At 31.2% G+C, this 26,784-nt stretch overlaps 2 protein-coding genes and 1 long non-coding RNA gene across 10 annotated transcripts; 1 reads left to right on the top strand and 2 right to left on the bottom strand.

The window, feature by feature from the left end:
- The first annotated feature begins 6,949 nt into the window (after window positions 1-6,949).
- Window positions 6,950-10,049, top strand: LOC105650178 (hypothetical protein). 4 transcript variants are annotated; one of them, XM_012237076.4, is made up of 3 exons: window positions 6,950-7,843; window positions 9,255-9,299; window positions 9,680-10,049. In XM_012237076.4, the coding sequence occupies exons 1-2, from the start codon at window positions 7,108-7,110 to the stop codon at window positions 9,260-9,262; spliced, it is 744 nt and encodes a 247-aa protein (XP_012092466.1). In that variant the 5' UTR covers window positions 6,950-7,107; the 3' UTR covers window positions 9,263-9,299; window positions 9,680-10,049. The 4 variants fall into 4 exon arrangements, with proteins under 4 accessions (XP_012092466.1, XP_012092453.1, XP_012092460.1 ...); XM_012237063.4 differs by having other exon boundaries at window positions 9,252-9,299; XM_012237070.4 differs by having other exon boundaries at window positions 6,952-7,843; window positions 9,744-10,049.
- Window positions 10,050-11,774: 1,725 nt separating this feature from the next.
- On the bottom strand, window positions 11,775-15,725 carry LOC105650208 (Outer arm dynein light chain 1 protein). Its single transcript, XM_012237084.4, has 5 exons — window positions 15,511-15,725; window positions 14,431-14,879; window positions 13,105-14,344; window positions 12,865-13,011; window positions 11,775-12,715 (listed from the first exon to the last, which is right to left on the bottom strand). Exons 2-5 carry the CDS (start codon window positions 14,479-14,481, stop codon window positions 12,096-12,098), a joined length of 2,058 nt encoding a protein of 685 aa, XP_012092474.1. The 5' UTR covers window positions 14,482-14,879; window positions 15,511-15,725; the 3' UTR covers window positions 11,775-12,095.
- A 3,702-nt stretch (window positions 15,726-19,427) lies between these two features.
- Window positions 19,428-23,493, bottom strand: LOC110008744 (uncharacterized). Of its 5 annotated transcripts, none has more exons than XR_016319881.1 (5): window positions 23,136-23,493; window positions 21,852-22,968; window positions 21,454-21,555; window positions 20,899-20,977; window positions 19,428-19,690 (listed from the first exon to the last, which is right to left on the bottom strand). It is a non-coding gene; the product is annotated as an uncharacterized LOC110008744 (long non-coding RNA). The 5 variants fall into 5 exon arrangements; XR_002283548.3 differs by lacking the exon at window positions 21,454-21,555 and having other exon boundaries at window positions 21,852-21,951; window positions 22,799-22,968; window positions 23,136-23,481; XR_002283549.3 differs by lacking the exon at window positions 21,454-21,555 and having other exon boundaries at window positions 21,852-21,951; window positions 22,868-22,968; window positions 23,136-23,477.
- Between the last annotated feature and the right edge of the window lie 3,291 nt (window positions 23,494-26,784).

Genomic DNA, 26,784 nt, shown 5'->3' with positions numbered 1-26,784 from the left:
TTTGAGTATTCAAGAAAGGGATTCGAATCTAAGTCAATTGTGAGATCGTACATACACTTACCATTAATTTATAAAAATAATTTAGAGTCTTAAAATTTTTTTCAAAATTTTCTCTTTTTTTTCTAAATTTGGCTCTTTTTTATATTGTAGGACACAGTCTAGCAATAAATACAAAGATTTGGATTCAAATTCCTTAGTCCCATTATTGAAAAAAAAAAAAAAACTATACCCACATTCTTTCTAGGGAAAATATTTATTTCATGACGTTCCAAAACCGTGTGTCATACCGGCACTAGGATGTAGATAAGTTTAAGGCTCCAAGGCCCGTTAGTAAGCCTAAGTCACATGAATCCAGTCCTTTATACCAGTTTTCGGAACAATAAGCCCGTCATATGACGTTATTAAAATCATACTATCAATTTATCTCTCTGGGCCAGCTTCCACATCTCAAATAATTAATAGCTCATCCCAATAACTTTTTATTATACCATTAACGTCATCCATAATATGGGTAAACTGGTCCATTCGTACTTTTAGAGAGTCAACTAGAAAATCCATAGATTTATTGAATAACACACTAATAACTTTTACATAATAAATTGGAAAAGATGACTCCCTAACTATGGAGCTCAGTAAGTAGATGTGGATATATTTTTATACATAATACTGCATATTCAAATATTATCAAAATCAGATAATTACTAATAACTCGCGGAGAAAGAACTAGAGCTTATCTGAATAAGCACAATGTCTACCTCTTGGAAAATATTTAAGGAAGCAGGTGAGTTTCACAAATTCAGAGAATGATAATAAATAACGCATAACTCAAACAGTCACACAAAATGCTTTTCAAATTTGTATAATGAACACACAATTAATCAAGCATATGTCACGATATCATCATCTTTAAGGATATCACCTTCACATAATCATATCAAGTGGAGATTAGTCAGTAGCGTCACCGAAACTCCCAATAAGTCGTTCTCACACATGGCCTGTCCTTTCATACATGTACACTAGGGAGCCGATCCCCATACATGGCCAACTGGTCTAATCCTAACTGATTATTAGTCCTCACATTATTTTCTATTTCCTCGTTTCTTTTCATTAATAACAGGAGGTCACCCTATTGTTTTCCGTATCATTCATATCACATATCATCAGATGCACACGGGGGCACTGATCTCCCTTACATGGCTGGCGGTATCTGAGAAAGCCCTCAGAATCCCATGGTGACCCACATCATCCCAATTCCACATGCAAACAAGGCATAGGATTATCATTATCATAAGTAATCCAAACAATTATTCAATATAACAAATCATGTCAATAATTAATGTGTCACACATGAGTATAATCATATTGTACATGATTATATAACAATTGTATAGTTAAAATATTATATTTATAAGATAGATAATGGCATTAATAATTATAATAATATCTTATTAATATGTGAAAATAGGAGCTGGATATTAAATGTATTTATATAGTATAGAATGAAGGATGCATGTATACAGGAAATGGTATGCACCATTTATTATTACTCATAGTGATAAAAGATAGAGTAGGCTTTGATTCGGTTTTTGACTAGCAGGAGCAGTAAACGAACTTGAACGATCTAGATACAATACAAATATAAAGGAAAGATGCATTAAATAGATGACTTTCCTTAAACAAGAAATTAAAGAATTAATCTAATGTATATTCGCTAGGTATTGATCTACTATAACTAATCTAAATCTTCTTAATACTTCTGACATTATTTCTTCTATAACAGGACTTTCCATGTGTTCAAGTATTAACCATTTAATATACTTATCAATTATTACCCACTCAGCCCATCCATTAGGCAATCAATAATTTCAACATCCAATAGTAAAATTTTATAATCAATTCTCAATTTATAAATTAAAATGCCCTTCAATCTACTTCCAATAAATCTTTATCTATTTCTGCTTAATCCCAATATGACTTACTTCCTTAACTGGTCATCATATAAATAAATCTCTTATGCACACAATATAAACAATCCTTTATAACTTTACTTAAAATATTTTATCTTCTAAGTAACCTAATTCATCACCATCTTAGTTCATATAATTCTAATTTCAAAATAACTGGTTCCCATTCAGCTATAAATGTCATTTTACTCAAATTACTTTCTGCCTCTTGACAATTCATATAACACTAAATATCCAACCTATTTACTTATTTGGTTTAATCCTTAATAGTCCTTAGCTCAATTTAAATTAAGTAACCAATATAATTTAATAATACTTCTAAATCTTTTCCTTTTTATATAATCATATTTCTTATGACCAAATAGTTAATTTATATGCTTTACTCAATTTATTTAAAATCCACATTATAACTTCATATTTATCAAATTCTCAATAATTTGTTGTAATTTATTCAAATCTTATTTCAATCAAAATTAATTTAACCCAATAACAATAATTTCTAAATTTGAAATTTACATTAGATTTAGTAAACTGAATCTTAAATTATACCGATTAAAAATTGGATTTCGGATTCAAGTTCAGTGCGTAAATCTTAAGCTTCTGCCACCCGGGCCCTCGCTGGACAGCCGCAGGCGCCGCCATCTACGATGACAGGAAAGTCGTGGATGCCGAAAATCGAGCACTCTTCACATCTTTTGGCTCGAATTTCACTAAGGAGTTCATTTTTGGCATTGGTTGTGCAAGATTGGCCCTTTAGTCGACCAGAGCGGACTCAACAGGAGCCTAGTATTGCTATTATCATCATCGTCGAACAAAAAGAAAGGAAACTACAACTCGCCTGTGTTACAATGCTCACCTAAGTCGTGAGCAAAGACGAGATGTGACGTAGAGCAGTAACCGTAGAATGATCGACGCTAAGTGGCTATAGGGAACTGATATCGTCCGTTTGCTTGCTGCGTTCACTGGAGATGAGAACCGAGAGAGAAAGAAGCTGGCGTGACGGTGAGAGGTAGATGGCTTTCACTAGTTCAGGTGGCCGAAAATAAGAGAAGAAGAGAGAGAGAGGTTGAGTGCCGCTGGGATGAAGAAGAAGAAAGAAGAAGAAAAAGAAAAAGAAAAAGAAAAAGAAAGGAAAAGAAGGAAAAAGAAATTTCTGGGTCATTCCGGTTCGAGTTGAACTGGGTTTGGTCCAAATCAACGATTCAGTCCGATTTTTATTTGGTTTTTAGATTTTTCATTCGGATTTGAAGATTCAAACCGGTTCATAGGTTCGATTTAACAATAATATAACATTTTGTTATATAATCCCATTGGTTACAATTAAAAATTAAGTCTTTAAATGGAAAATCTATGAAATTAAATTTTCAGGTTATTTCATTTTACAAAATTATTCAACTTGTCCTCATATTTGTTAACATTAATTATTTAGTCCTAAGATTTGTTCTATCTTATTAAATAGTTATTTAAAAAAAATCAAAAGTTTTTTGCATTAAATGAGACTAAAAAGTAAGAGTGAGAAGAGAAAAATATTTTTAAACGATAAATCCTACCCTTAATGATATGAGATAAAAGAATTATTTCAATAAAAAGACAAAATCAACCTTTACAAATTTTTTTTATTATTTTTCTTTTTATATGATATTTTTGTCTCTCAATCTGCAATCCCACGCGTTCCCCCTTTCTCCTCCTCAATTCTCATCCATCAATAACATTTAACAGCGGGAAACAATAATGTTCCATTAGCTTGCATCTAGTACAACCTTTTCAGTCCATCTACCTAATCTTTGATTCAATGGCTTGTTGACAGGGCAAATTCGCAAGTGTACGAAATTGCAACAAGTAATAAAGAATGAGTAGAGTATTGTTCCCACGAGAATTACATACCAAGTACCAAAATTATGTTAACCTACAGTTATTTAAACGACAATAAGGAGAATATATTGAAAAATAAAAGAAATAAATGAGAGCAATAAGAAATCATACAAGATAATTTAATGAAAAGAAATCAAGAATTAAAGACTACTAGAGATTTTGACTTCACTTAGTTTTATCCAATTTATTTTATTAGTTTGATGATCAATTTTAATTGTTCAAATAGGGAAAACAACACTAAAATCGCTAATAAGCTCTTTCAATATATTATTAGCTATTTTAAGTTCCATTACCTATCTTCCAATAGTGCAATTAAATATGAATTAAATCATTAAATTTTATGGTTTTTTTATGAATTCATAACTTAAGGTCGTTAACTTATGAAAACCCCCCATGAGTCAGACCATATAGCTTTCGAATCAAATTCTCATGTAATTTATTATCTTTTTCATATAAAAAATCCTTCTCTTGATAGTGATTAATGAAATAAATCAATCTTGAGGAGAAACTCTGCTTGGAAGCATTAAGTTCAATAATAAATTATATCTTGAACAAGGAAAAACAAATCTAGTATTATAAATTAGAATAGAAATTAAGTTACATCAAATTTCTAGTATGAGAATTTAGTTCGACATAGTAATTAAATAAAATTTAATTAAACTTGAAAATAATTCCATAGACAATACAAATAATGAAAATTAGAAACAAGATTAAGTGTTTAGAGATAAAAACTAGTAAACAAATAGTGTGACAGCTTCCTTGATTCTTTTCACAGACTTGAATGCTCGAAGTCTTAAAAGAAAGAAATTAATAAAAGAATAGAACAATGATCTCATATTCAACATTGATGATTTTTTTCTCAAATTGTTGTAGTGATCTCTCGATATATAGACTTCGTCGGGTGTCTTCACAGACTTGAATGCTCGAAGTCTTAAAAGAAAGAAATTAATAAAAGAATAGAACAATGATCTCATATTCAACATTGATGATTTTTTTCTCAAATTGTTGTAGTGATCTCTCGATATATAGACTTCGTCGGGTGTCTTTGAATCCGAGTAGGAAGCTAGTTGACCTAATTAGAAAGAAATACTATTTGAATAGAAAGTTGATTTTGTGTGGTATTTCTTCTCAATTAGGAGTCCTTTTGTACTAAATAGAGCTGAAACTCAAATAAGGTAAGTCTTCTATTATTCCCATGTAGCTCTATGCACAAGACACGCACATGCTTCAATTCTAATTGGCTAAATAATTAATTTCGCCAACTTGAATTTTCAGCTTTCTTGTAAACACAGCCGTGTTGTCTGACACGGCTAGACCGTGTATTTTACTGATTTGGGCATGTTAAGCTTTTATCTTTATTTTTTCAACTCCAACCTTCTTTGATGTAAATTTTGGCTATTTTCTTGCTAAAACTCTTCAAATCAAACTTATCAAGAATCAAGGAAACTTAATTAAAAATATAAATAAATCTAAATAAAAATTAATCAAAATAATTAAAAATTCTAAAAATCTTAATAAAAATTAAACTAAAAATACTATAAAAGTAAGACCTATCACTTGTCAAATACTTTCATACAAGTTTCTTGTCAGGATTAGCAATATTTGCATCAATTCTACAACTTTCTGTGAAAATTAAAAAAAATTAGTTTTAATTGGTTTTTTAATGAGACCTACCATATTATTATAGTTCTCCCCATCATGCAAAATTACACGCTTAACTCAAATATTTGAATTCCCTCTTGTTAATGCATTAACCTCTCTTTCCAAGTATATTAGTGCTATTGTGTTGTTTCTCACCACAAGTCTTGCCATGGACATGCCTAATGAGAAATAACCATTAATGACCAAATTGAAATTTTTATATTTATTTTTCACTTCAAACAGAACCCACAAGAATTAGTAAAGCACACAATTCACAATGCCTTTGGAGCAATTCAGGTTGATCAAGAAGTCCGGATCTAATGTGAATAGGGTAGCTCCGGTAACCCAAATTGACTTCAACAGTGGTAGGCGCTCTAGAACTTGCTTTACCAACCAACTGGTACATAACCTGCACAGACCGTCGATTATCCTCGAGAACCTAGTTTGAGACGAACTCAGAACCATCGATCATATCTGGGTTGGAACTTGCTGGTGTGTGTTGTTCTTTGAAAAAAAAAAAAATGAAATGGAAGGAAAGGAGTGAGTTAGTTATGGCTATAGGTGTACGTTATATACAGATGTGGTGTTCAAAGGGTATAAGGTTTTAATGACATGAATGGTTTCCTTCGTGCACCGCCAACAACCACTGGGCAAACCTCCATTGTCGCTGCTTCTTTTCCTTTCTCATTAGCCATATAAGACGACTGCTCCAGCAATGCAAAGCATAGAAAGTTGGCCCAACCCCACAATGAAAGAAGAATTTTGCTCATTTAGCTTTAGGGTAATTTCGACTTTTTAGCTTCATTAACGGAAAAAAACCTCTAATTTAAGAATGAGGGATTGTTTAATGAAATGGAATCAAACTTTAGAGGATTCAAACAATTATTATACCAAAAAAATGAGGTGAATAATTTTGTAAAATTTAAAGGATGAAATAATTATTTTTCATTTTTTCTAAATCTTTAATATTTCCTAAATATTCAAAAGAGAGATCAGAAATTAGATAATTAAAAAAAAAAGAAAAGAAAATTGTCTTCGATATCGATATTGCTAGTAAACCGCAAGGTCCTTCTGTCTTTCTCCTCTACCTTTTTCGGTCCATTTTTTATTTACACTATGTTTGGATGGGGTGAGAGAAGAGTAATCAATGCAAGGGTAAGGAAGGGTAAGGAGGGAGAATGTAGGGAGAGCTATAATAAAATAATATTGATGTTTGAAAAAGGTTGAATTAATGAAACGATAAAGAGGTATAATGCATGTTCTTTGTGTTTAGAAAGAGGAGAAGAGAGGGATAAATAATTAAAAGTAATACAAATATATTTAGTTATCTCTCCCTTTCCCTGCTTATATCCCAAATTGAGGTGTAGCAAAATTTGAAATTTGAGAGTAAAAAATTGCAAAACGTACCTTTATTTGCCTTCGTACTTCCTTAGGTTACCTCTTTCTAAACGAGCTTAACTCACCTCTTTTTAAATGCGGATAAGTATCTTAAATACCTCTTGTTCTCCGTGTATCTCTTCTTCACCTCCAACCAATCAGAGTGTTAAGCATTCCCTCCAAAAGTCAACATTCTCCGAAGCAATTTGACATTACATAAACCCCTTTCCACCTCTCCTCCTTCCAAACCGCCATGAACCACCAAAACGAACCGGACCTTCCGCTCCCACAACTCCCATCACTCCGTACCCATCCCTCCTCGCCTCCTCGCCTCCCCATATCTATTACCACCTCGACCGCCGGTGCCCAACGCCGCGTCGCCATCGCGGTCGATCTCAGCGACGAGAGCGCTCATGCTGTTAAGTGGGCCGTTAATAACTACCTCCGTCCCGGTGATGCAGTCATCCTCCTCCATGTCCGTCCCACTTCCGTCCTCTATGGCGCTGACTGGGGGTCAATCAAGCTCCAGATCAATGATAACAACGACAGTGCCTCTCTCGACGAAAGCGATGAGCAGAAGCTAGAGGACGATTTCGACAATTTCACTACCATTAAAACTAATTCCTTGGCACAACCGTTGGTTGAGGCGGAGATTCCATTCAAAATCCGTATAGTGAAGGACCATGATATGAAAGAGAGGCTTTGTTTGGAGGTGGAGAGATTGGGTTTGAGCGCTGTGATAATGGGGAGCAGGGGTTTTGGGGCTGCACGAAGGAATTCTAAGGGAAGGCTAGGGAGCGTTAGCGATTATTGTGTGCATCATTGCATTTGCCCAGTGGTGGTTGTGAGGTATCCCGATGACGGCGGAAGCGACGGAAATAGTGGAAAAGAAGGAAGAGTCAAGAAAGGAATTGTTGGAAAGGAGGCGGAGCTTCACCCTGTACCTGAGGAGGACCAGGAATACCACGATGCTTCTGATGAGCAAAATGGTTTGTTTTTATCTTCTTTTTTTTTTTTCTTTTAAATTATGTTAAATTTAATGCGTTTGTTTGTTTTATGAACTATTGCGTGATTGTGTCTTATGTTTATGATGTTTATGTTGTTTAATCCTTAGTTAGATGGTTAATTACACTCTAGCAGGGTGGTTTCATTTTCATGGTTCAGCTCGCTGGATTTTAAAATTAATATTTTTTGTTAATTTTATGGATGGTGTTGTTGGTAGTTGTGGTTTTTCAAATTTAATTGGTTCATCTGGTTAATTATAAATTATGCATGAGTTGCCATTAATTAATGGCAATAGAATTCCTCGCCATTGAGAATGAAATTTTCTTTCTTCTTTGTTTTATGTTGTTTTTTTGGCTGCAAAATAAAGGGGGAAAGAAATAAGAATAAGGTAGAGAAAGAAGAGAAAATGTAACAAAAAAAAACTCCGTTTTGCTTGAATTGGTACTATTTGACTTGGTATAGTGGAGGATTCTGTTCTATGGTTTCAGATTATAAGTTTCCCTCCTTTGATTAACTCTGCACTACAATATTCATTATCGGTTAGCAATTCCTCATCAAATAAATAGGTTGTTTTTATGTTTATAGATTCCGAATTGATAAATGTCTCTGGATTATTGCAGAAAATATTTCTCACTGATCAGTATGGAAGTATGGGTCAATAGATAACTTCCAGTTGTTTTTGTTTATTTATTTTTGTAGCATCATATTTTTGTTTTTGACATTCAGCTTTCAGCCACAGCTCAAATTTCAAAGGCTGCAAATATGATTTTTTTTTTTTTTTTTTTTTTTTTTTTGCTGACTTGAGAAAACGACAATTGTCAATTTGGATTGCTTAAATCTGTACTCTTTACAATCTCTTGAGTAGTATATGATGCATTTTAATCATTACCAACTTAAACTCTGTGTCATTTACATCTAGGCAAAGTTTAATTTTTGACATTTGCTGTAGGTGTTGGATATGATTTGTGACTTTTCATGTGGTGGACTCAAACTTGACTTCATCTTGTCCTGAGCATAGTAATAAACATAACTAATTTGTCTTTATTGAGCTTAATTTTGCGACTTTAGTTGGTATAAATGGAATAAGGGTACCATGTAAAATTAGGGGTCAAAATACATTAAAAAATGATTAGCTAGAACTTGGTTTGGATCAAATGTCCATAAAGTCAATTAAAACAAGTGGTCTTCATCATCAAATACCAGAGATTTGGATGCTGAAGTGTCTACTAACGCTGTATCAGTTATATATGTTAAAAATGTTGAATAGGGCAATATTTTGTTATCTAGTATTATTTATATTTTTCTCGTGTTTGTTCTCCTACTATATTTATGACTAATCACAGTTGAATTTAATTAATCCTTTGCTGACTCTCTTTCTCTCTCTCTTGGTAGAAGATGCTTAATGAGTGGTCAGAGTAATGGCAAGATCCCCAAGTTCAGGTGATACTTTTAAATTATGGTGTTTTCTGCCATTTTAGAACTTGGTCTTCTGAATTTCCCCCTTGTCCAAGAGAATAAAATGGAATGGGTTTTCGTGCTTTTCTTTTCTTTCTTTTTTTCTTTTGGGTTGAGTGAGTCAAGATTTCCATATTTCTTTGGTTTTCATCATTGCTGTAGAAATGATACATGATGTGGTGAACAGAACATGAAGATTCTTTCTGCCTCTTGAGTAGTGCTGGATCATTTTAAAAAAATGAAGATGCTTCTTTCTTTATTATAGATTTGTCTTCTGAAGTTTTTTCTGGCTGACATCCAAAACCTGTTTTTTCACCTGAGGAATGTGTGATTTACTCAATAATTTCTCTACCTTCATGTGTAAGATCATGCTGAGGTTCGCAGCTTGCAGTGGACTTTCAAATATGAACGTGTCGTTGCTTTTTGCAGCTAACAGTCAAGGCAGGTTTAAGATGTGATGTGCAAGGAACTGGAAGAAGAGTTTGAAGTAGAATTTCTTGTTGCATAGTGGGATTTTGGCCTTGTACATATGGAGGATGGTTGATGTGTTGGTTTCCACATCTTTTTTTTTCCTCTAATTCCTTGTCAAATGTATTTTCCAAGTGTTCCTGCAAAATGATTAGTGGGTGTGAGAATGCTATTAGCATTTTTGTACCATTATATTATCTTGTTGGACTTGGCAATTTGGGTTGTTGTAAATTCTTTTTACATATTTGCTTTCTCTGTTTTACTCTAGACATTGTTTACACATCATTTATTTGTTTTACTTATTTTAAGTTATGTCAACTTGACTTAAATCAATTATATTCCTAAATTTTTTCTGAGGTAGGATGCTTTGCACCCATTTTATTCCTTGCTTTTTCTCACTGAGTAATACACCAAAACAATACTCAAGTCTAGGTATGGGAAGTATGCTCACTGGGTGTAGGAACAAATGCCCACTTGCTTTTGCTAGAAGTGGAAATTTGTTCTCTTGAACGCAAATCAATTCAAATTAAATAAACCGATTTTTTAAATAAAATTAAATCCCTATAATAGTACTACAAATCGGAGTCAAACCAACCCGGTTTAATTCGATTCAATTCAGTTTTTCGATTTTCCTTTACTCTTTTGAGGTTTCTTAAAAACTGAAGGAATTCAAAATTTCCTTCAATTTTTCTATAGGTTAAAACTAGACCTAATAGTTCAAAGATCAAACTGAAACAAACCAATCTAGTTTGACTGAATTTTGATGCGACCCTACTTTTTGCAATGATTCATTTTATCAGGTCTACTCTATATAATTTTGGTAACCGTTAATGTTTAGCGGTTAATATCTATTTGAGTAGTTTTTCATAAAATGTATGTGGATTAAGCATTGAAATTCATGGGTTAAACATTGAAAACTAAACGTTGGATGGGTTAAGCTTTATAAAATGCTACCTTAATTAGTGTAAAAGCTATGTTACCGAACACTATAAAAAATAGAATTTAACGTTTTAACTAACTGTTGTTGAACATAGCCACTATCATAAAGTTAATCCAATTCAGTTTTTATTATTTATATTTCTCGTGTCATATATTATTATTATTATAATAATAATAATAATAATAAGAAGAAGAAGAAGAAGAAGAAGAATTTATATATTCACCATTGAATAAGTAAAAAGCAATATTTCATAGTAAAAATTATATTTCAACTTAATCGAGATTATGATTTTTATTTAAAATAAAATATTTTCAAAACAAATATTCCAGCCAAACAATTTAGAAAAGAATCTGAACTCTCTTGAGAAATTTGGACTGAAATTCTTCCATGACTCCTGCAAACTTGTCAAATGTAGAACTTATTTGGTAGAGCAATTGAGGTTAGGAACTGGCGGACAAGGCTAACTGGTTCCGTGTTCAGCCATAAGTGTATGCCCACAAATTAAGCATGCTTCTAATACCTTGAGAACCTGAAATGAAGCACAATGATTGGTCGTTCATTGCATCTGCTTTTCCATTTCGACAATGGAAGACAAAGTATAATAAAAGTTCACCTTCAAGATTGGCATCTCTTCTCAACCTACGACTCAAAAGAAAGCAGTTTAGGAAACAATTAAGAGTTAAAACACAATTTTAAAAGTAGTTGATGTAAATGAATTCCCAAAAAAATTTACAATATAAATTTAAAAATTTATGTTTTCATATTCAGTATAATTGAAAATATTTATTTTACTCCACAAAGCAATTTTGTGAAATTCAATACAACTAAACCACACATTTATAAATGAATTCTTTAATGCCACAACTCAAGGATAATATAAGAGTTTAAGCCATTAGAGTCTCAAATATAGCCACAAATAGAAAGCCGCTTTGGTTAGAAACTTTCAAACTGTTAAACTCATCATATTCCCCAGCAAATTGCATCTCAAGTTGCACCTGGCATACAATGGAACAGTTTCATCTTTCAAATGAAAAATACAACAGCAAGATATCTTAAATGAAATATCAACATTTATTAAATCATCAACCACACATCAAACGTAAGCAAGTGTTTTTCAGGTGCCGTAAGCACACCTACAAGAAGTGACAAATGTCTGAGGTTGAGATAGAAACTACAACCAACACAACAACTGATAAACCAACAGAATTCTAAAAGGCAATGCAGATCGTATCAAAATAACGCCACAGATGATTGCTCGCAGCTTTTGTTCTGCGCAAGATGAAAATTCCAATCTCTGAACCATTTGAGTCAGACAGCAGCTTTATGACCATGACAACCGAACATATCATATGGACTCTCAAAAGGATAACATCTTATAGAGCTCCTAACATTCCCTCACTTCGACTCCTTCGAATTGAGAAATCTGATCTAAAGCTAGGAAGTTTGCCACTGACATCATTATGCCGATTGTTCGTTGTTGTTTTATTTCCAATTGGTGGCAGACGAGCATCCTTACTCTTTTGCATCTTAGGAGAGGCCACAGCTTGACCTTTACGACCATTAGTAGATGAAGATATTGGCCTAGTGTTGGCTAGTCCATGGCTAGCCTTTCGTGCAGCTTTGTTATCTGACCTCAGGCCACGTTCAAACTTTTGGCTATTGATGCCTAGCCTTACTGATCGATCAGCAGCATCTTTCAAAGTGCTAACTTTAGTTGGCTGCCGGTTGAAATATACAAGATGGGGAAGAAGGCCTTGCAGATATTTCTTGAGTTGTTCATCTCCGACATTTTTCTGTGCTGGATTTCCTTCCAAGCTGATGGCTTGCAACGAATTATAATTGGCTGCAAGTTGGCCCAGACACTTGGATGTAGAGATTTTGTTGAAGCGGAGATCCAGTACAGTTAGCTTTAGCAGACGGTGAAGACCCTCCACTTCACTTATTTTATTTCCCGCCAAGTACAACTCTTTCAGAGAGGAACAAGAAGCCAAACCTTTTAAAATAGAAAAAATTAGAAGAAAACAAAAAAGTTAAAACATCAATAATGTTCAGGGTCTCAAGAGATTTGGCATACAAAGAAGAAAAAATAACTAAAAATTAAAAAGCTAAAATTATCAAGTTATAGTACATAACATGGCATACCGTGCCCAATTCTGAATATCCGATTGTAGCTTAAGTCCAGCACACGAAGTCGGGTAAGTTCGCGCAATCCCTCAATAGTAGAAATACTATTTTTTGATAGATTCAACACATGAAGTCCTCGAGGAAGGGCACCAGCAGTTATTCTCACTGAGAATAGTACAAGAATAAAAATTAGGACGGACAAAATAGCAAGATCATTTTGCGTTTCAAACATATAAAAATGCTGATAGGGATGCAAACCTATGGAATTTCCAGATAGATTAAGTATCCTCAGGCTAACAAATGCACTAAGAAATGGGATCACTGCTAGCCCATGATTTGACAGTTGAGCTGTACTAGCAGAGGCACTTAAAGAAGATATGTATTTTTTAGCAGCTTCCATGCCAGGAGTGACCTTAGCATCCGCCTTTGTAGCAGTAGAACCATTAATAATATTGGAATCTCCATTCAGCTGGAGACCAGTATCTATTATTTCATTTGTTTCTTGTACTGGACTACAGTGTTGAAGATCATTGACCCACTCCTCAATCCGCTTAAACTTAAAATCCTTGCTTAGTGATTCATCTCTCTGACAAATGGAGGATCCTCCCTGGAGGCTTGTTGCCAGGTTTACTTCATCTGTACCTGGTATTATCCAGTCATTTGCCAAAGCTGAATAATTGTAAGAATCATTACCATTATCAAGAGAATTTTCAAAGTTGAAGATCTCAGGTTTAGAAATGTTGTCCCTTCTTTCAGGTTTGCATATTACTTGTTTTCCAACTTGACTAAATGAAACCTCTTTCCACCTCATGCATAGAACATGCAGGTCCTCTGATGATCTTGAGTGAAGCCGTCCGTAAGATCTACTGGAAGTGGGCGAGGAAGGACTAATATTGGGCAAAGAGTAGGATCTTACAATCATTTGAGGGGTGCGAGGCATATGGTTGCCAGATTCATCAATGCCATCACCAAAAAACAGGCTTTCAGAATTTTCATTCCCTTCCTTCTGTGAATGCTGTGGATCTTCAATTGAGAAGATAGATTTTTTGTTGACAAGATCAGAACCTACCCGAACAGATTCTGATCGTGGAACATTTTCCTGTTGACTGACTGTGTTTACTCCTGGATCCTCAGTGCCATCTGGTCCAAGCAACTCAATTTGATCAAGGGAATCACTAGAAAATACATTTTCATCCTCTGTATCATTTTCACAAAGAACCCTTCTGCCACGGCATAATTCACTTCCTAAAGACTGACTCTTCTTAAGAAGGCACTTTTCTTGGACTCTAGTATCATTCTCTCTCAATTTGCCATTAATTTCCTGAGATTTCCAGCCTCGTTCAATGGACACAGAGCCTGTGGCATTCTTGTTGCTGCTGCTAATCCCAGTATCAGCTTGTGCCTTCAGAGATGACGATTTTATATTTGGAGCTTTGGTTGATGCAACACGGGCTTTTAATTTACTATGCATTGCTCCAGCAGAAGGTTCGATGGTTTTCTAAATGAGAAAAAAAATTTGAATAAAAGGCCAAGGGACATAAGAACAATGATATTGACCCAAGTTTCACTGATTCAATCACTTACCTTTGGTTTATTGGAATGGATATGAGCATTGAAGCACGAAAACCTAACCATTGTGGCAATACTGATGAGCTACATCCAAACCTACTCTTTTATTACATAAAAATACTAAGAACAAACAACTATTATATTCTATGCATCAATGTCCAGAAGCCTGAACGAGAGCCTAACTTTTCTAATGTGGAATGTCAACTAACATCAAGCTTATGGGAATCTAGCAAAAAGTAACCTTAGCCATAATCAAGCGACAAACCCTCTGAAACACGGCACAATCTCCAAACATGAGATGACCTTGATCTCCTCAAGACACAAAGCAATATCACTCCCTCTTTATCACCCCACACCCACCTAGAGGTGCGAGAAGACTTAAAATTTGCTGCAGCGGCCAGAGTGAACCAAAATCTTCGCCAATTAAGGAAACCCAATTGCTAACATGCATAAAAGATGCTGGCCTGATAAGGAAGAAAGAGTTATTTTCACATTTTTGCAACAAACTTAGAGCAGAATCATGAAAAAGAATACCATATAACATGAAGAAAACAACAATAAAATGTGTGTGCGTGTATGTATATATGTACACATATGCATGATCTGTGTATCATTCGTTCACAAAACCCATCAAAGCATATACAGATATGCATGATATGGCTACCGTGCATTGAAAAAATTGACCACAAAAAGGCAATGAAGCAGCTACTCAAATTGAAATTGTATAATATCAGTCTATTGGATTGCAAAATCTACAACAGCAATCTAATCCCAACCGACCTAACATTAGAAGGTACCAATCTCATTTTCAACTTCTTCTTCCAGAAACCAACAAGAGCACATCTATTATTGATCCAAAAAAAGCAAACAGCAAATACCCAAGAAGCAGAGACTCGTTTATCTAACAATTTCACAACAGAAATTATCGAATAGCAATAAAAAATTGAAAAAGAAAAATTCAAGAATCAAAATTTAGCAAAAATGAACAACCCAAACCCAAAATAGATTGGCAAATATAAACAAAACAAAACAAAACAAAAAAATAATACCAATAACAAGAATAATGAAAGAGGGGTGTGATTGATTTAGCAATACCTTTCTGTAGCCAGATTGATAAGATTCGCGAGTTATAAGAGAAAACCTTCTTTTCTTTTCTCTTCTTATTCAACTACCGCAAATAAATTTAAAAGTAAAATACAATAAGAAAAAGTTTTGCTTCGGAGAAACGGCGTGTGGCCTGTGATGAAGCTTTAAGACTAACCCTATGTTTTATTTGTTACTATTCAAACGCTAACCCTATAAATTTTTATAGCCAAGAACCAACGGATCTGATATTCCCCTTTGCTTATATAATAGAATATATATATATATATATATATATATATATATATATATATATATATATATTCTATTATATAAGTTCTTTCTATTCTTTTTTTGAAGAATGTATTATTATATAGTACTAGTATTAGAACCCATACACAGAGCAATATTAAAGGATGAAATAATTTTTTATAACATTATTCAAAAATAACAAAATTATATAATAAATTAATCGTGATATGCATTACAAAATAGTATCTTATTAAGATATGATGAAAAAGTTGCAATACTAATATGTGACTTTTAAGTAGTTTTTCACCAAAGTATGCAAAAGTAAAAGTCATACATTATATGCCCTGCATAAAAAAATGCACATACACTATTAATGTATTTTTCCAATAGTGATAATAATTTTATATTTAACTAATTATATTTATAATAAATAGTTATTTATTTATTTGAAATATTAATATATTATACTTATTTAGTACAGTATATCATAAACGTATGGATGTCCTACTTTTAAAAAATTATCATATTTTGTACATTCTCGTATATCGTGTCCCGTGTCCGTGCAATCTATCAAATTTCATTAATTAATTTGTGGATTAAAGTAATTTAATAAAAGTTAATTAATTTGTGGATCGAAGTAATTTAATAAAAATGAGTAAAATTTTCATTTTTTTTTCATTATTTTCTTTTTAAATTAAAGAGATACAAAACATGTGGACGCAAATAAAAAATATGTAAAATGTCATTTCTTTATATATTATCCTTGTAATTTAGTTCTTGGTATATAAGACTATTCCATACATCAAGTTAATCAACTAAGGTTTTTGTTTTATTAGCAAGAAAAAATGAAGTATTTTTTTTAAAATTTGTTTTTATATCTTTTTTAATTTAACTAATTATATTAAAATAAGAAATTAAGTATTTTTATTTTATATTTATGATTTATTATAAATGATTGTTTATTTATTTGAAATATTAATATATTTATACTTATTTACTATAATGTGTTCTAAGTATGTAAATATCCTACTTTTTAAAAAAATCATCATATCGCATACATTTTCATATCTCGTGTTTCGTGTCCATACAACCTATCAATTTAGTTAATTAATTTGAGGATTAAAGTAATTTAATAAAAATAAGAGGAATTTCCATTTTTTTTCATTATTTTATTATTGAAAAGATATAAAATATGTGGAAGCAAATAAAAAATAAGTCCAATATCATTTCTATATCATTTCTTCATATATGATCCGTACAACTTAGTTTCTGGTTTATGAGACTACTCCATACACCAAGCTAATTGATCAAGGTTTTTTTTTTATTACCAATAAAAATTGAAGTGTTTTTTTTAATTTGTTTTTGTATTTTTTAATTTAACTAATTATATTGAAATAAAAAATTAAGTATTTTTTATTTTATGTTTGTGATTTATTATAAATGATTGTTTATTTGTTTGAGATATTAATATATTATACTTATTTAGTGTAATGTCTCCTAAGTGTGTGGATGTCATACTTTTAAAAAATTATCGTATTATATATGTTTCATGTCTCGTGTCCCGTATCCGTGCAACCTTTTAAATTTCGTTAACTAATTTGTGTATTAAAGTAATTTAATAAAAATAAGTGGAATTTCCATTTTTTAACCTGAACCATGAAATGTAAACCTCAAATGAAATTCTCACCTAATAAAATTTAAAATGATGCAAATTTGTAATTATATCATTTTTATTAATGATGAATTTCATACGATTTACTATTATTTGTATTTTGTGATTATATCATTTTTATTCAAGATGAATGTCATACGATTTACTATTATTTGTACTTTTTAACCTGAGCCATGAAACCTAAATTCCATAGGTGACCTAACCATTAAAATATCAAAACATTAATATCTTAAGCGTGCATTGTCTAAACACAAATATTTTTTTTATAATTTTATTTATGATAAAGACATTATCTGAAAATATAAAACAATTAATCTTTGTACAACTGTGCTAAATAACTTTTTTTTTACTTAGACTTAATAATTTGAGAGACTTATACTTGGCTATCATTTAAGATAGACTACTCTATGTTTATATATTTTATAGATAAGTTTTTTACTATAAAAAAATACTAAAAAAAAAAAGTTATTTTACTATAAAAGAAAAGATGCTTTGTAAGGCAAATTACTGTGAAGTCCCTAAAAGTTGATCCAAATTATTACTTAATCATTATCATTTGAAACAATTATTATAAAGTCCACTAGATTAGGCCTATAGAACTATTTAGTCTTTTCATCATTTGTCCTCTTAAATGAGGGACTAAATAGTAAATTTATAGTAAATAAGAGGGTTTAAATAGTAACTAATATTAAATGTGAATGACCAAGGTACTTAACATCGAAAATAACACTTTTATATAGTATGATTTGTTATAAAATAATAAGAAAATAGGAAGAGAAGTAAAGAGAAAATAGAGAGAATAGGGAAAGAATATAAGAGTGTCCAATTATTATTTATGATAAGTCATACATATATGTATATATACATAAGTAGAGTCCTAAACAAATTAGGAAGATAGAGTTCACAATAATTAGAAATATAGACTTTTAGCCCATATAGGGTATCCACTAAATTCATAACACTCCCATGAATCTCCATTTTTCAAAGAATATATCTCGTTAAAATCTTATTAAGAAAAAACCTTGTGGGAAAAAAATCCTGTGGGGAAAAAAAAATCTTAGTGAAGGAAGAAGAGCAAATTATTATTATTTTCTCAGAAAAATCCAGTGGGAAAAAACTATAGATGAAGGAAAAAAGAGTACAGTGCGTATTTATTCCCCGTTATGAAGATATCACTTTAGATATTTAAGTTTATGTAATCCAACTTTGTGTATCAATTTTTCAAAACTTGTAGTAGAAAGCTAGCAGAAAGTGTTTTGATGAGCAAATTAACAATATTGTCGCTTGCGTGATTGAACTTCAATATTACCATTCTTTTGTGCTCACGAGCAAAGAAGAATATTTATAAAATATGCTCTTTTTGTTTTCTTTAATATATGCTTCTTTGAATATATTGAAATATTTTTTTCCATCAAATACATCCTCCTCTTTTTTCATGATTTGCTACAAATTTTTGCTTGGCTAAATGAAGAAACAATACTTTATTTCTTAAATGTTATAAAATAATTGTACCTCCACACGTAAATAAATAGTAAGATATCAAAATATATGCTTATATTAAGTCATATGACTAGTAAGATATATTAGCGTATTTTATTGCACTAAAATATGGTACTTCAGGATCAATAAATTTTTCATAAATTTCTCAATTGAAAATTTGGCATTTTATCATCAAGTGACCTCACAACTATTCACAAAAAATCATTTTAATAACTTAATCATATATATGTGGATTCATAGATAAAATTTAATTTATGAAATGCTCAATCTTTAGACCGAGATAAAACTCTATAGTCCCAACTAGATAAAAGCCCGCGGATTGCATCAAAACAAAGAAATAAATACAATTATCAAAATTAATGTTTGTGATCTTGATTATTATTATTATTATTATCATTATAAATACATAATAATTTTTATTACTAAATCAAATATTATAATTACTTCAACTAATATATATATATATATATATATATATATATATATATTTATATAATAATACAAATTACTGAATTATATAATAATACCATTTCCTTAATTTTCTCTTATTACATAATTTGTTGCTTCTTCTTATTGAAAAGATCAAACATTGAAAAGATGGCTTACGAATGTCATTTGAGTTATTCTGCCTTGTTTACACCTTTCAGCTCCAAACAACTTGAATAATAGATTAAATATGCTTTTATTTGCTTTATTGGAGAATCCAAATAATAAGCATTCTTTGACATTCTACCCTTACTTTGCAGTCGAGACTGGCTGTGTTTGCCACTGCACAAGTACAAAAAATATGTATATTAGGTTCTATAAAACAAAATCTCTTCATAACTTCACGCAAAACAGACCCTCAACTCTTTAGGTAAGACAATTAGTTTGCCTTAATAGAAAAATATGTATAATAAATAGACAATCAGTTTTACCTTAGTAAGACAATCTGGGACTTGCTTTATTAGATGAAATATAATCATTTTGACAAGAATATAAAACAAAGATGATAAAAATAAAGAATAATTTATTATCTTTGCAACTATGCTTGCTCCACTAACAATTGATTAAAGACTATTAGCCTTCTTTGCAACAACAAATTTGATGGAAGGAAATCTTTGAAATAACTTTATTCTATACTTCACAAAATCCCCCACTGTATTCATAAACCCAGAATACCTTCGTGTGTAGATGCATTCGTTAATATGACATTGCTTAACAATACATATGTACATTGATCTCAAAGGAAAAAAAAAAAAAAAATTTTAAGGTTCAGGTTTAGAGATGAGCAGAATACTACTCTATCCTGTTGAAATGACAAAAAATTCAAACGATAAAAAGTCACCTGATTCTCCTCCAGTAATAAGATAGTCATATTATAAGGAATTGTCATATGTTTTACAGCAATCCAAGTGTAGGCTCCCTTTTCTCAACTTGCAATGTGACCACATTATAAATTGTCTAAATCATATATATATAACTTTTATAAAAGAAATGCTATAAGCATGAACCAATAGTAATTACAAAAGTATAAATAAAAGATTCAAGGCAAAAGACATGAACATTTTATTGTCCTTATTTTAATACCAAAAAAGAAAAGGGAAAGAATTAAAAAAAAAATCAAATGATTAAGCTGTTTGAAAAGAAAAAAGATATCAATTGCTGCTTCTACCATCAAGAAATTATTAAGAACCGACATGACAAAATATTGATACAAAAATTAGCTAAAAAGATAAATGTAGGGTATGACACTTGCATCATTGTCTCTAGTTCATTGAAATATAGATTTGATAAAGTATCGAAACAACATGATTCAATAGCAAAGCATATTGATATTCACAGCTTGTACCCACAAAAAAAGGAAGAATTCTTAATTACTCATCCACTAATCTTTAGTACCAACTACCAAGCTAGTTAGTAGATGCAAGCAATCACTAATGAATGATTATAATGTTAGAATATAAGTTTATGACGGAAAATTAGAAAGAACTTACAAACTAAAGCAACAGCCAGAGTCAAGGCATTCTTCTGATCTAGTTCTGAGGCAGCTACGATAGGATCATCCAAAGCCTACTAAACAAAAGGAGAGGAGAGAGTAGCAAGTTAGAAAAGTGCAATAATGTGATGATGTTAAAGGAATAAATTCTAAAGGTTACCAACAAATCAGTCAGTTCAACTTTCACTCTAAAAAATATGGAAAAAAAAAGCAATTTTTAATGTAAAATTACAATGAGAAATATTTTTAATAACGTAATGGTAGAGCTGAATCATCTTGTGATTTATTTACAACACAAATGTAAAATAAGTATGAGAGTGAAAATTTTCAATAATAAGCAGAAATATTGAAAGGAGACGCTGACCAAATTTTAGAAACCATGGTACCAGAAAATTGTAAGTAACTCAATATAACAATCAACGCTTGCCTTCTACTTTTTCATTAAACATAAGATTTCTGATTTTATGGAGGACAAATGTTATAGAAAAGTAATTTATCAAATTGAAGGAAAGTGATGAAATGAAAAAAAGAGTAGAGTTGATATGAAACAAACCTGATGCATTAGAATTCGTTGGAGATGAGCAAAGTTGGATGGAAGGGTCAGCGAGAGGAGTGTTTTTTTAGGTTGCGTTTTCTAGGTCATATTTTTTGGTGGCTGATGAAAAAAATTTATAAATTTGTGATAAAGAGAAAAAGGAAAATGATTAAAAAAGGATTAATAGATAAGAAAATTTGTAAAAAAGGAAAAATAGGAAAGTTGAAACAGGAGAGTGCCAAGTCAGCTTTTTCAAAATTTTTTTCTTTAGGATTTATATATATATATATATACACTTGCCTAGCAACATGTTAAATTTAACTAAAATTAGAAATTTAAATAAGCAAAATCATAACACTAAATTAAAAAACAATATATACATAAAAACAAACATTGGAAAAAGAACTTAGACAAACCGTTTTATGAGCTTTAATAAGAATAGAAAACTTGTAAAAAGTGATGCACGCTGCTTTCATCAGCACGATCGCGCACGCACTCAATTTCAACAGGACTTGTCTGCAAAACAGTGAAAAATCAAATCATGTCTTCTTAGGTGCTGCGAATCCATATGTGAAATCTCAAAGATAATAGTTAAGTTAGGGCAATTAAATGCTTTATTACATTTTCTTAGCTACAGGGATTTGATAGTTCTCTAAAAACAGGCAGGCTACTAAATGATAGATGGAGATTTAGCAGAACAATTGAAATTTATTGAAGGTTTTACTTAAGCTATTTGGTGGCTTTGATGCAACTGACAATTACAACATTGATATAACATCACAACGGAAGCGATATCAACATTTATGTGCCATTACTTAACTAAGTACATATCATTGTCCAATCGGGTCATATGTATTACCATGAAGCTGAATGGCACCGTCAGAACATGAATACCTGACTAATCACATGCTTATAATTTGAGGCTCCATAAGAGATAGAAGACCAGCTAAAGAAGCCAATAGGTTAAAAAATAAGGTGCAGGCCATCTAATCTCGATTAAAAAGGGGATTAAATAGACCAATATGTTCACAACATGATGCATATTGTGTAATCTGAGAACAAAGCATGAAATGTCTGACTTCATGAAAGAACCAATACTTTTTGGGCATGATATTCCTATTAATGACAGATGTATATCCTTTCTTGTATCTAAATGTAGAATGCTGATATAAACCAAGCATAAAGAAGAGAACCTTTTTTTTTTTAAAAAAAAAAAAAAAAAAAAAAAGATCTTAGGAGATTTTATAATGCCTACTCTCAAAGCTTTATGAGCAATCAAAATAAAAGTTGAGAAAAAATTTGATGAGCATTGCGCTAACTAAAAATTGAGGCATAGTCTAAGGATGACAAAAAAGAAGCATACGACTCCTTTAAACATTGGCATTCCCTTGAAATAAACTTCATAATGATCAGCCAACGTCATCCCTCTTACTCCATTTTCAAGAGGTTCAATTACTGGCCTCCATCCTATTCCTATGGTGCCGTTTGAAATGACGGTGTAGTTCTCCCCACTGTCGCCGCCGTGGACACAATCTGTTAGAAAATAGAAACCGACCGTAATCTCCTCCACATTGTTGTTTAGTTAAAAAATTAGAGACAATAAATCAAAGATCAGACATCATAATTGTTTCATCCTGCTTCAAATCTATGTCTATTCTTTGTTAAAATATAATAAAAAAATAAAAAGTTCTGAAACCAACCTAATGCACCTGAATTTGCCGGAGATTCATCAGAGATTAGCAGAGTTGGATGGAAGGGCCAACAAAAGAAAATAAGATATGAGATTATGATGGAAAGTGATGAAACGAAAAGAAGGGTAGAGCTAATCTGAACCCGACCTGATGCATTGGAATTTGCTGGAGATTCGTCGGAGATTCATTGCAGATTAGCAGAGATAGACAGAAGGGTCGATGAGAAGAGTGTTTATTAGGTTGCGATTTCTAAATTAACAATAATAATAAGCTATCATAAAAACTTAAAAAAATGAAAAAATAATAATTAAAAATTAAAGAAATAGTTAATAAATAATTAATAAATGAGAAAATTTGTAAAAAAAAAAAAGAGGAAAAAGGAAATGCAGAGATTAGAGAGTTCCAACTCAGTTTTTTCAAGCTTTTTTTTTTACTTCAAGATTATATATATATATATATGGCATCTCAAACTCTTCCTCTAAGGAAGTTATAATCTTTGGAAGCTCTTCAAGAGTTCCAATAATATTCATGAACTAAATATTGAAAAATTCATATTCAAATCTCTCTACAAAATGCATGAACATATAACATCATTATTGTAATATTCTTTCAATATCCCTAATCAAGAGATTATCTTAATCATAATACCGTATGAAGTAAATAGCTAAAGTATGCAAGAATGTAACTTGCAACAAAAGAATATTATATATATGTGTGTGTGTGTGTTTGTGTCATCTCTAACCCTTCTTTTAAGGAAGCTATAGTTTTTGGAAGCTCTTCAGGAGTTTCAATAATGTTCATGAACCAAATATTGACAAATTCATATTCAAATCTTTTTACAAAACGTATGAATATATGACATCTTATTGTAATATTCTTTCAATAAGTATTCCCTAATCAAGAGATTATTTTAATCATAATACTGTATGAAGTAAATATCAAAATTACGCAAGCATGTAACTTTCAACAAAAAAATATTATAAATATAATACAATTAAGGTGACTATATTGTATGTATTGAGATTTCTTTAATCTCTATGGAAATCTTCAATTTATATAGAAATCTTGAATATATTTCTCGGGGTCTCGATTTACTTCCTTTAAGCATTTTTTACTATTTCAAGGCTATCATTATCCACTAATCCATATATAGTTCTATATAATTTGATTGAATAAAATTCTCGAGAATTTAATTTTTATGCTTCAACCGACTTAAATCCTTAAGGGATTTCATATAAATATCTACATCAAGTAAACAAGTGAACCATGTAAATAGGCAATCACTAATCAATTAGATGCATTTCAAGTATGCATAAATTGCCAGACTAATCAAATATCAAATCATAATTGAATCCACCACATGAAGGTATTTTATCCTCATAATCAATGTCATTTTCTTGCGAAAAACTTGTGCGACAAGTTGTGCTTTATATCTTATGACGCCAATTTAATTTCGCACAAATACATATTTGTATTCTACAGGCTTGACATCTCTTAATGTCCACTAAAATTTCAAAAACTTTACTTTTCAAGTAAATGACACATACGTTGTACTATTTTGGCTAATCTATTCAATATCTATATTCTCCAATAGAATATGCTCAAGATACTCATCATTTTTCATAATTTCAAGTGCTATATTATACACAAAATTTTTGTCGACTTTTATTTTATATTGGTTCAACCTTTGTCTAGACATGACATAATTTATTAAGATCTCATTATTTTTTAATGATTTCAGGTACCTGAGTTTCTTCTAGAAACTTATTATTCATGCCAGGAACTTTTTCCACAATTTGCTCTTCTAGAGCTTGAGCATCTTGCAGGAACTTCTTCCACAATTTGCTCTTCTAGAGCTTGAGCATCTTGAATATTTGCTCCTTCTCTTTTTCTAGGATTTTTATCTTTGGAACCGATTGGTCTACCACGCTTCAGGCACGCCTTAGACTTATTAGCATAGGCAGTTTGTCCTTCATGGAATTCTATTTTAATAGGAGCATTTGCAGCTAATATGTGAGATTTAATTATCTCATGTTTGATCAACATATATTTGACAACTAATTTACAATATTTTGCAAATGAATTAACTTTTAAACTTTTAAATGTACACTGCCTTACATAAGAATCAAGATATAATAATGATAATTCTTTTCAAACTAATTTATTATTCTAGCGGCTTATTTTCTCCCCCTAATGTCGGGATCCATAATAATTAGAAAATTTGGCATATATAGCTTTCTTCTTTGAAAGTTCTAAATATTTAATCATATATCACATACGACATTTATTCTCAACCTCTTTTGAGAACCTGTCTTAGTGCATTATGGTGGAGTAATTAGAACATATAGTGCACATTTAAAAATTCTTCGATGAGTAATATTTGGTTAATGATCCAAAACCAATTATAAAGGGGAGAACATATAATAACTTATTGGCTTGATGCGAGTAAATGCTACTACATAAAATAGCATGTCCCTCGACAAAAATAGGGAGCTTTGTTCTCATAACAATTTCCTTGCAAGTAATTGCAGTCATTTAATAAATGATTATACTAAATCATTTTGAGCATAAATAAAAATAATGTTGGCTCAAGGGCCAGTTCTATATTGAGATTTTGATGATTAGCTAATATTGTTTTATGAAGATTTATTTATTTTCAAATATGAAAATTAATAAAGAAAGCAAGTTCCTACAAATCCAAGATTAATTGAAAACTATGAAGAATAGTGAAGTTTTTTTTTAGTATCTTAGGATTTATTGTAGGATAGAGAGAATATTCCTTTATAAGCACAAAAGTATTTCTTCTCTCTCTCAAAAATGATTTTCGAAATATTACCTTAAATAATAAAAGTCAAAATCTCGATTTTATTTCTCTTACCTAAAAGAAAAAGATTTTGTCTTAAATATTTTTGGTAACAAAATATTTGAAAAAGATTCCTATATCTTTTTATTTTCAAAATTGTTTTAGGAGAAAAGTCCAAAATCTTGTTTTTATTCGCTTACTTTAAAAGAAAAGATTTTGACCCTAAACATTTTTGGCAACAAGATCTCCATATCTTTTAGTTTTGGAAAATCAAAAGTCTTCTTTAAAGGCTAAATATTACACTTTCTAAAACGGGATCTGCATCCTTTATAAAAGGCATCTTCTCATTAAGACGTGGGTAATTCATTTCATAAGAGTAAGAGTTAATTGCTTCAATGTTTTACCTCTCAAAGCTCTTTCTCAACCCCCTTATTTCTTTTCGTCTTTTTGCTTTAGGAAACATTTTTAAGAGAAAAGAAAATTTTATAACAATTTCTATTGAAAAACAGTTCTGTTCTTTAAATCGATTTTCTAACCATGATTTCTGTTTTTCCTGTGCTTATATTTGCATTTCTTTCTGTCTATATAGATTTTGTAATCTGTTGTAGATAGGTTTTTATTTGAAAACTTTTGTGTAATAGCTTAGGTGAAAAGCTATTGTGGAATAGGTTATCAAGCAACCTTCTCCTTGTGTGAGATTCTAATGTCTTGATTTGAGTTTCTGTTCTCTACAAAAACCAAAAGGGTTGAGATTAACTAGAACTTTTGGAAAATCTAGTGGCGCAAAGGGTAGATCTAGGTGTTGATCTATTGCCTTGTACTGTTAGTTTGTCTCTTACCCTTGAAAAGAGATAA

The sequence above is a fragment of the Jatropha curcas genome, chromosome 3, assembly GCF_041381405.1.
Source record: "Jatropha curcas cultivar XTBG-Jc1 chromosome 3, XTBG_Jcur_1.0, whole genome shotgun sequence".
Classification (NCBI taxonomy): domain Eukaryota; kingdom Viridiplantae; phylum Streptophyta; class Magnoliopsida; order Malpighiales; family Euphorbiaceae; genus Jatropha; species Jatropha curcas.
The sequence above is the reverse complement of the archived record's forward strand: the minus strand, read 5'-3'. Positions and strand labels throughout refer to the sequence as shown.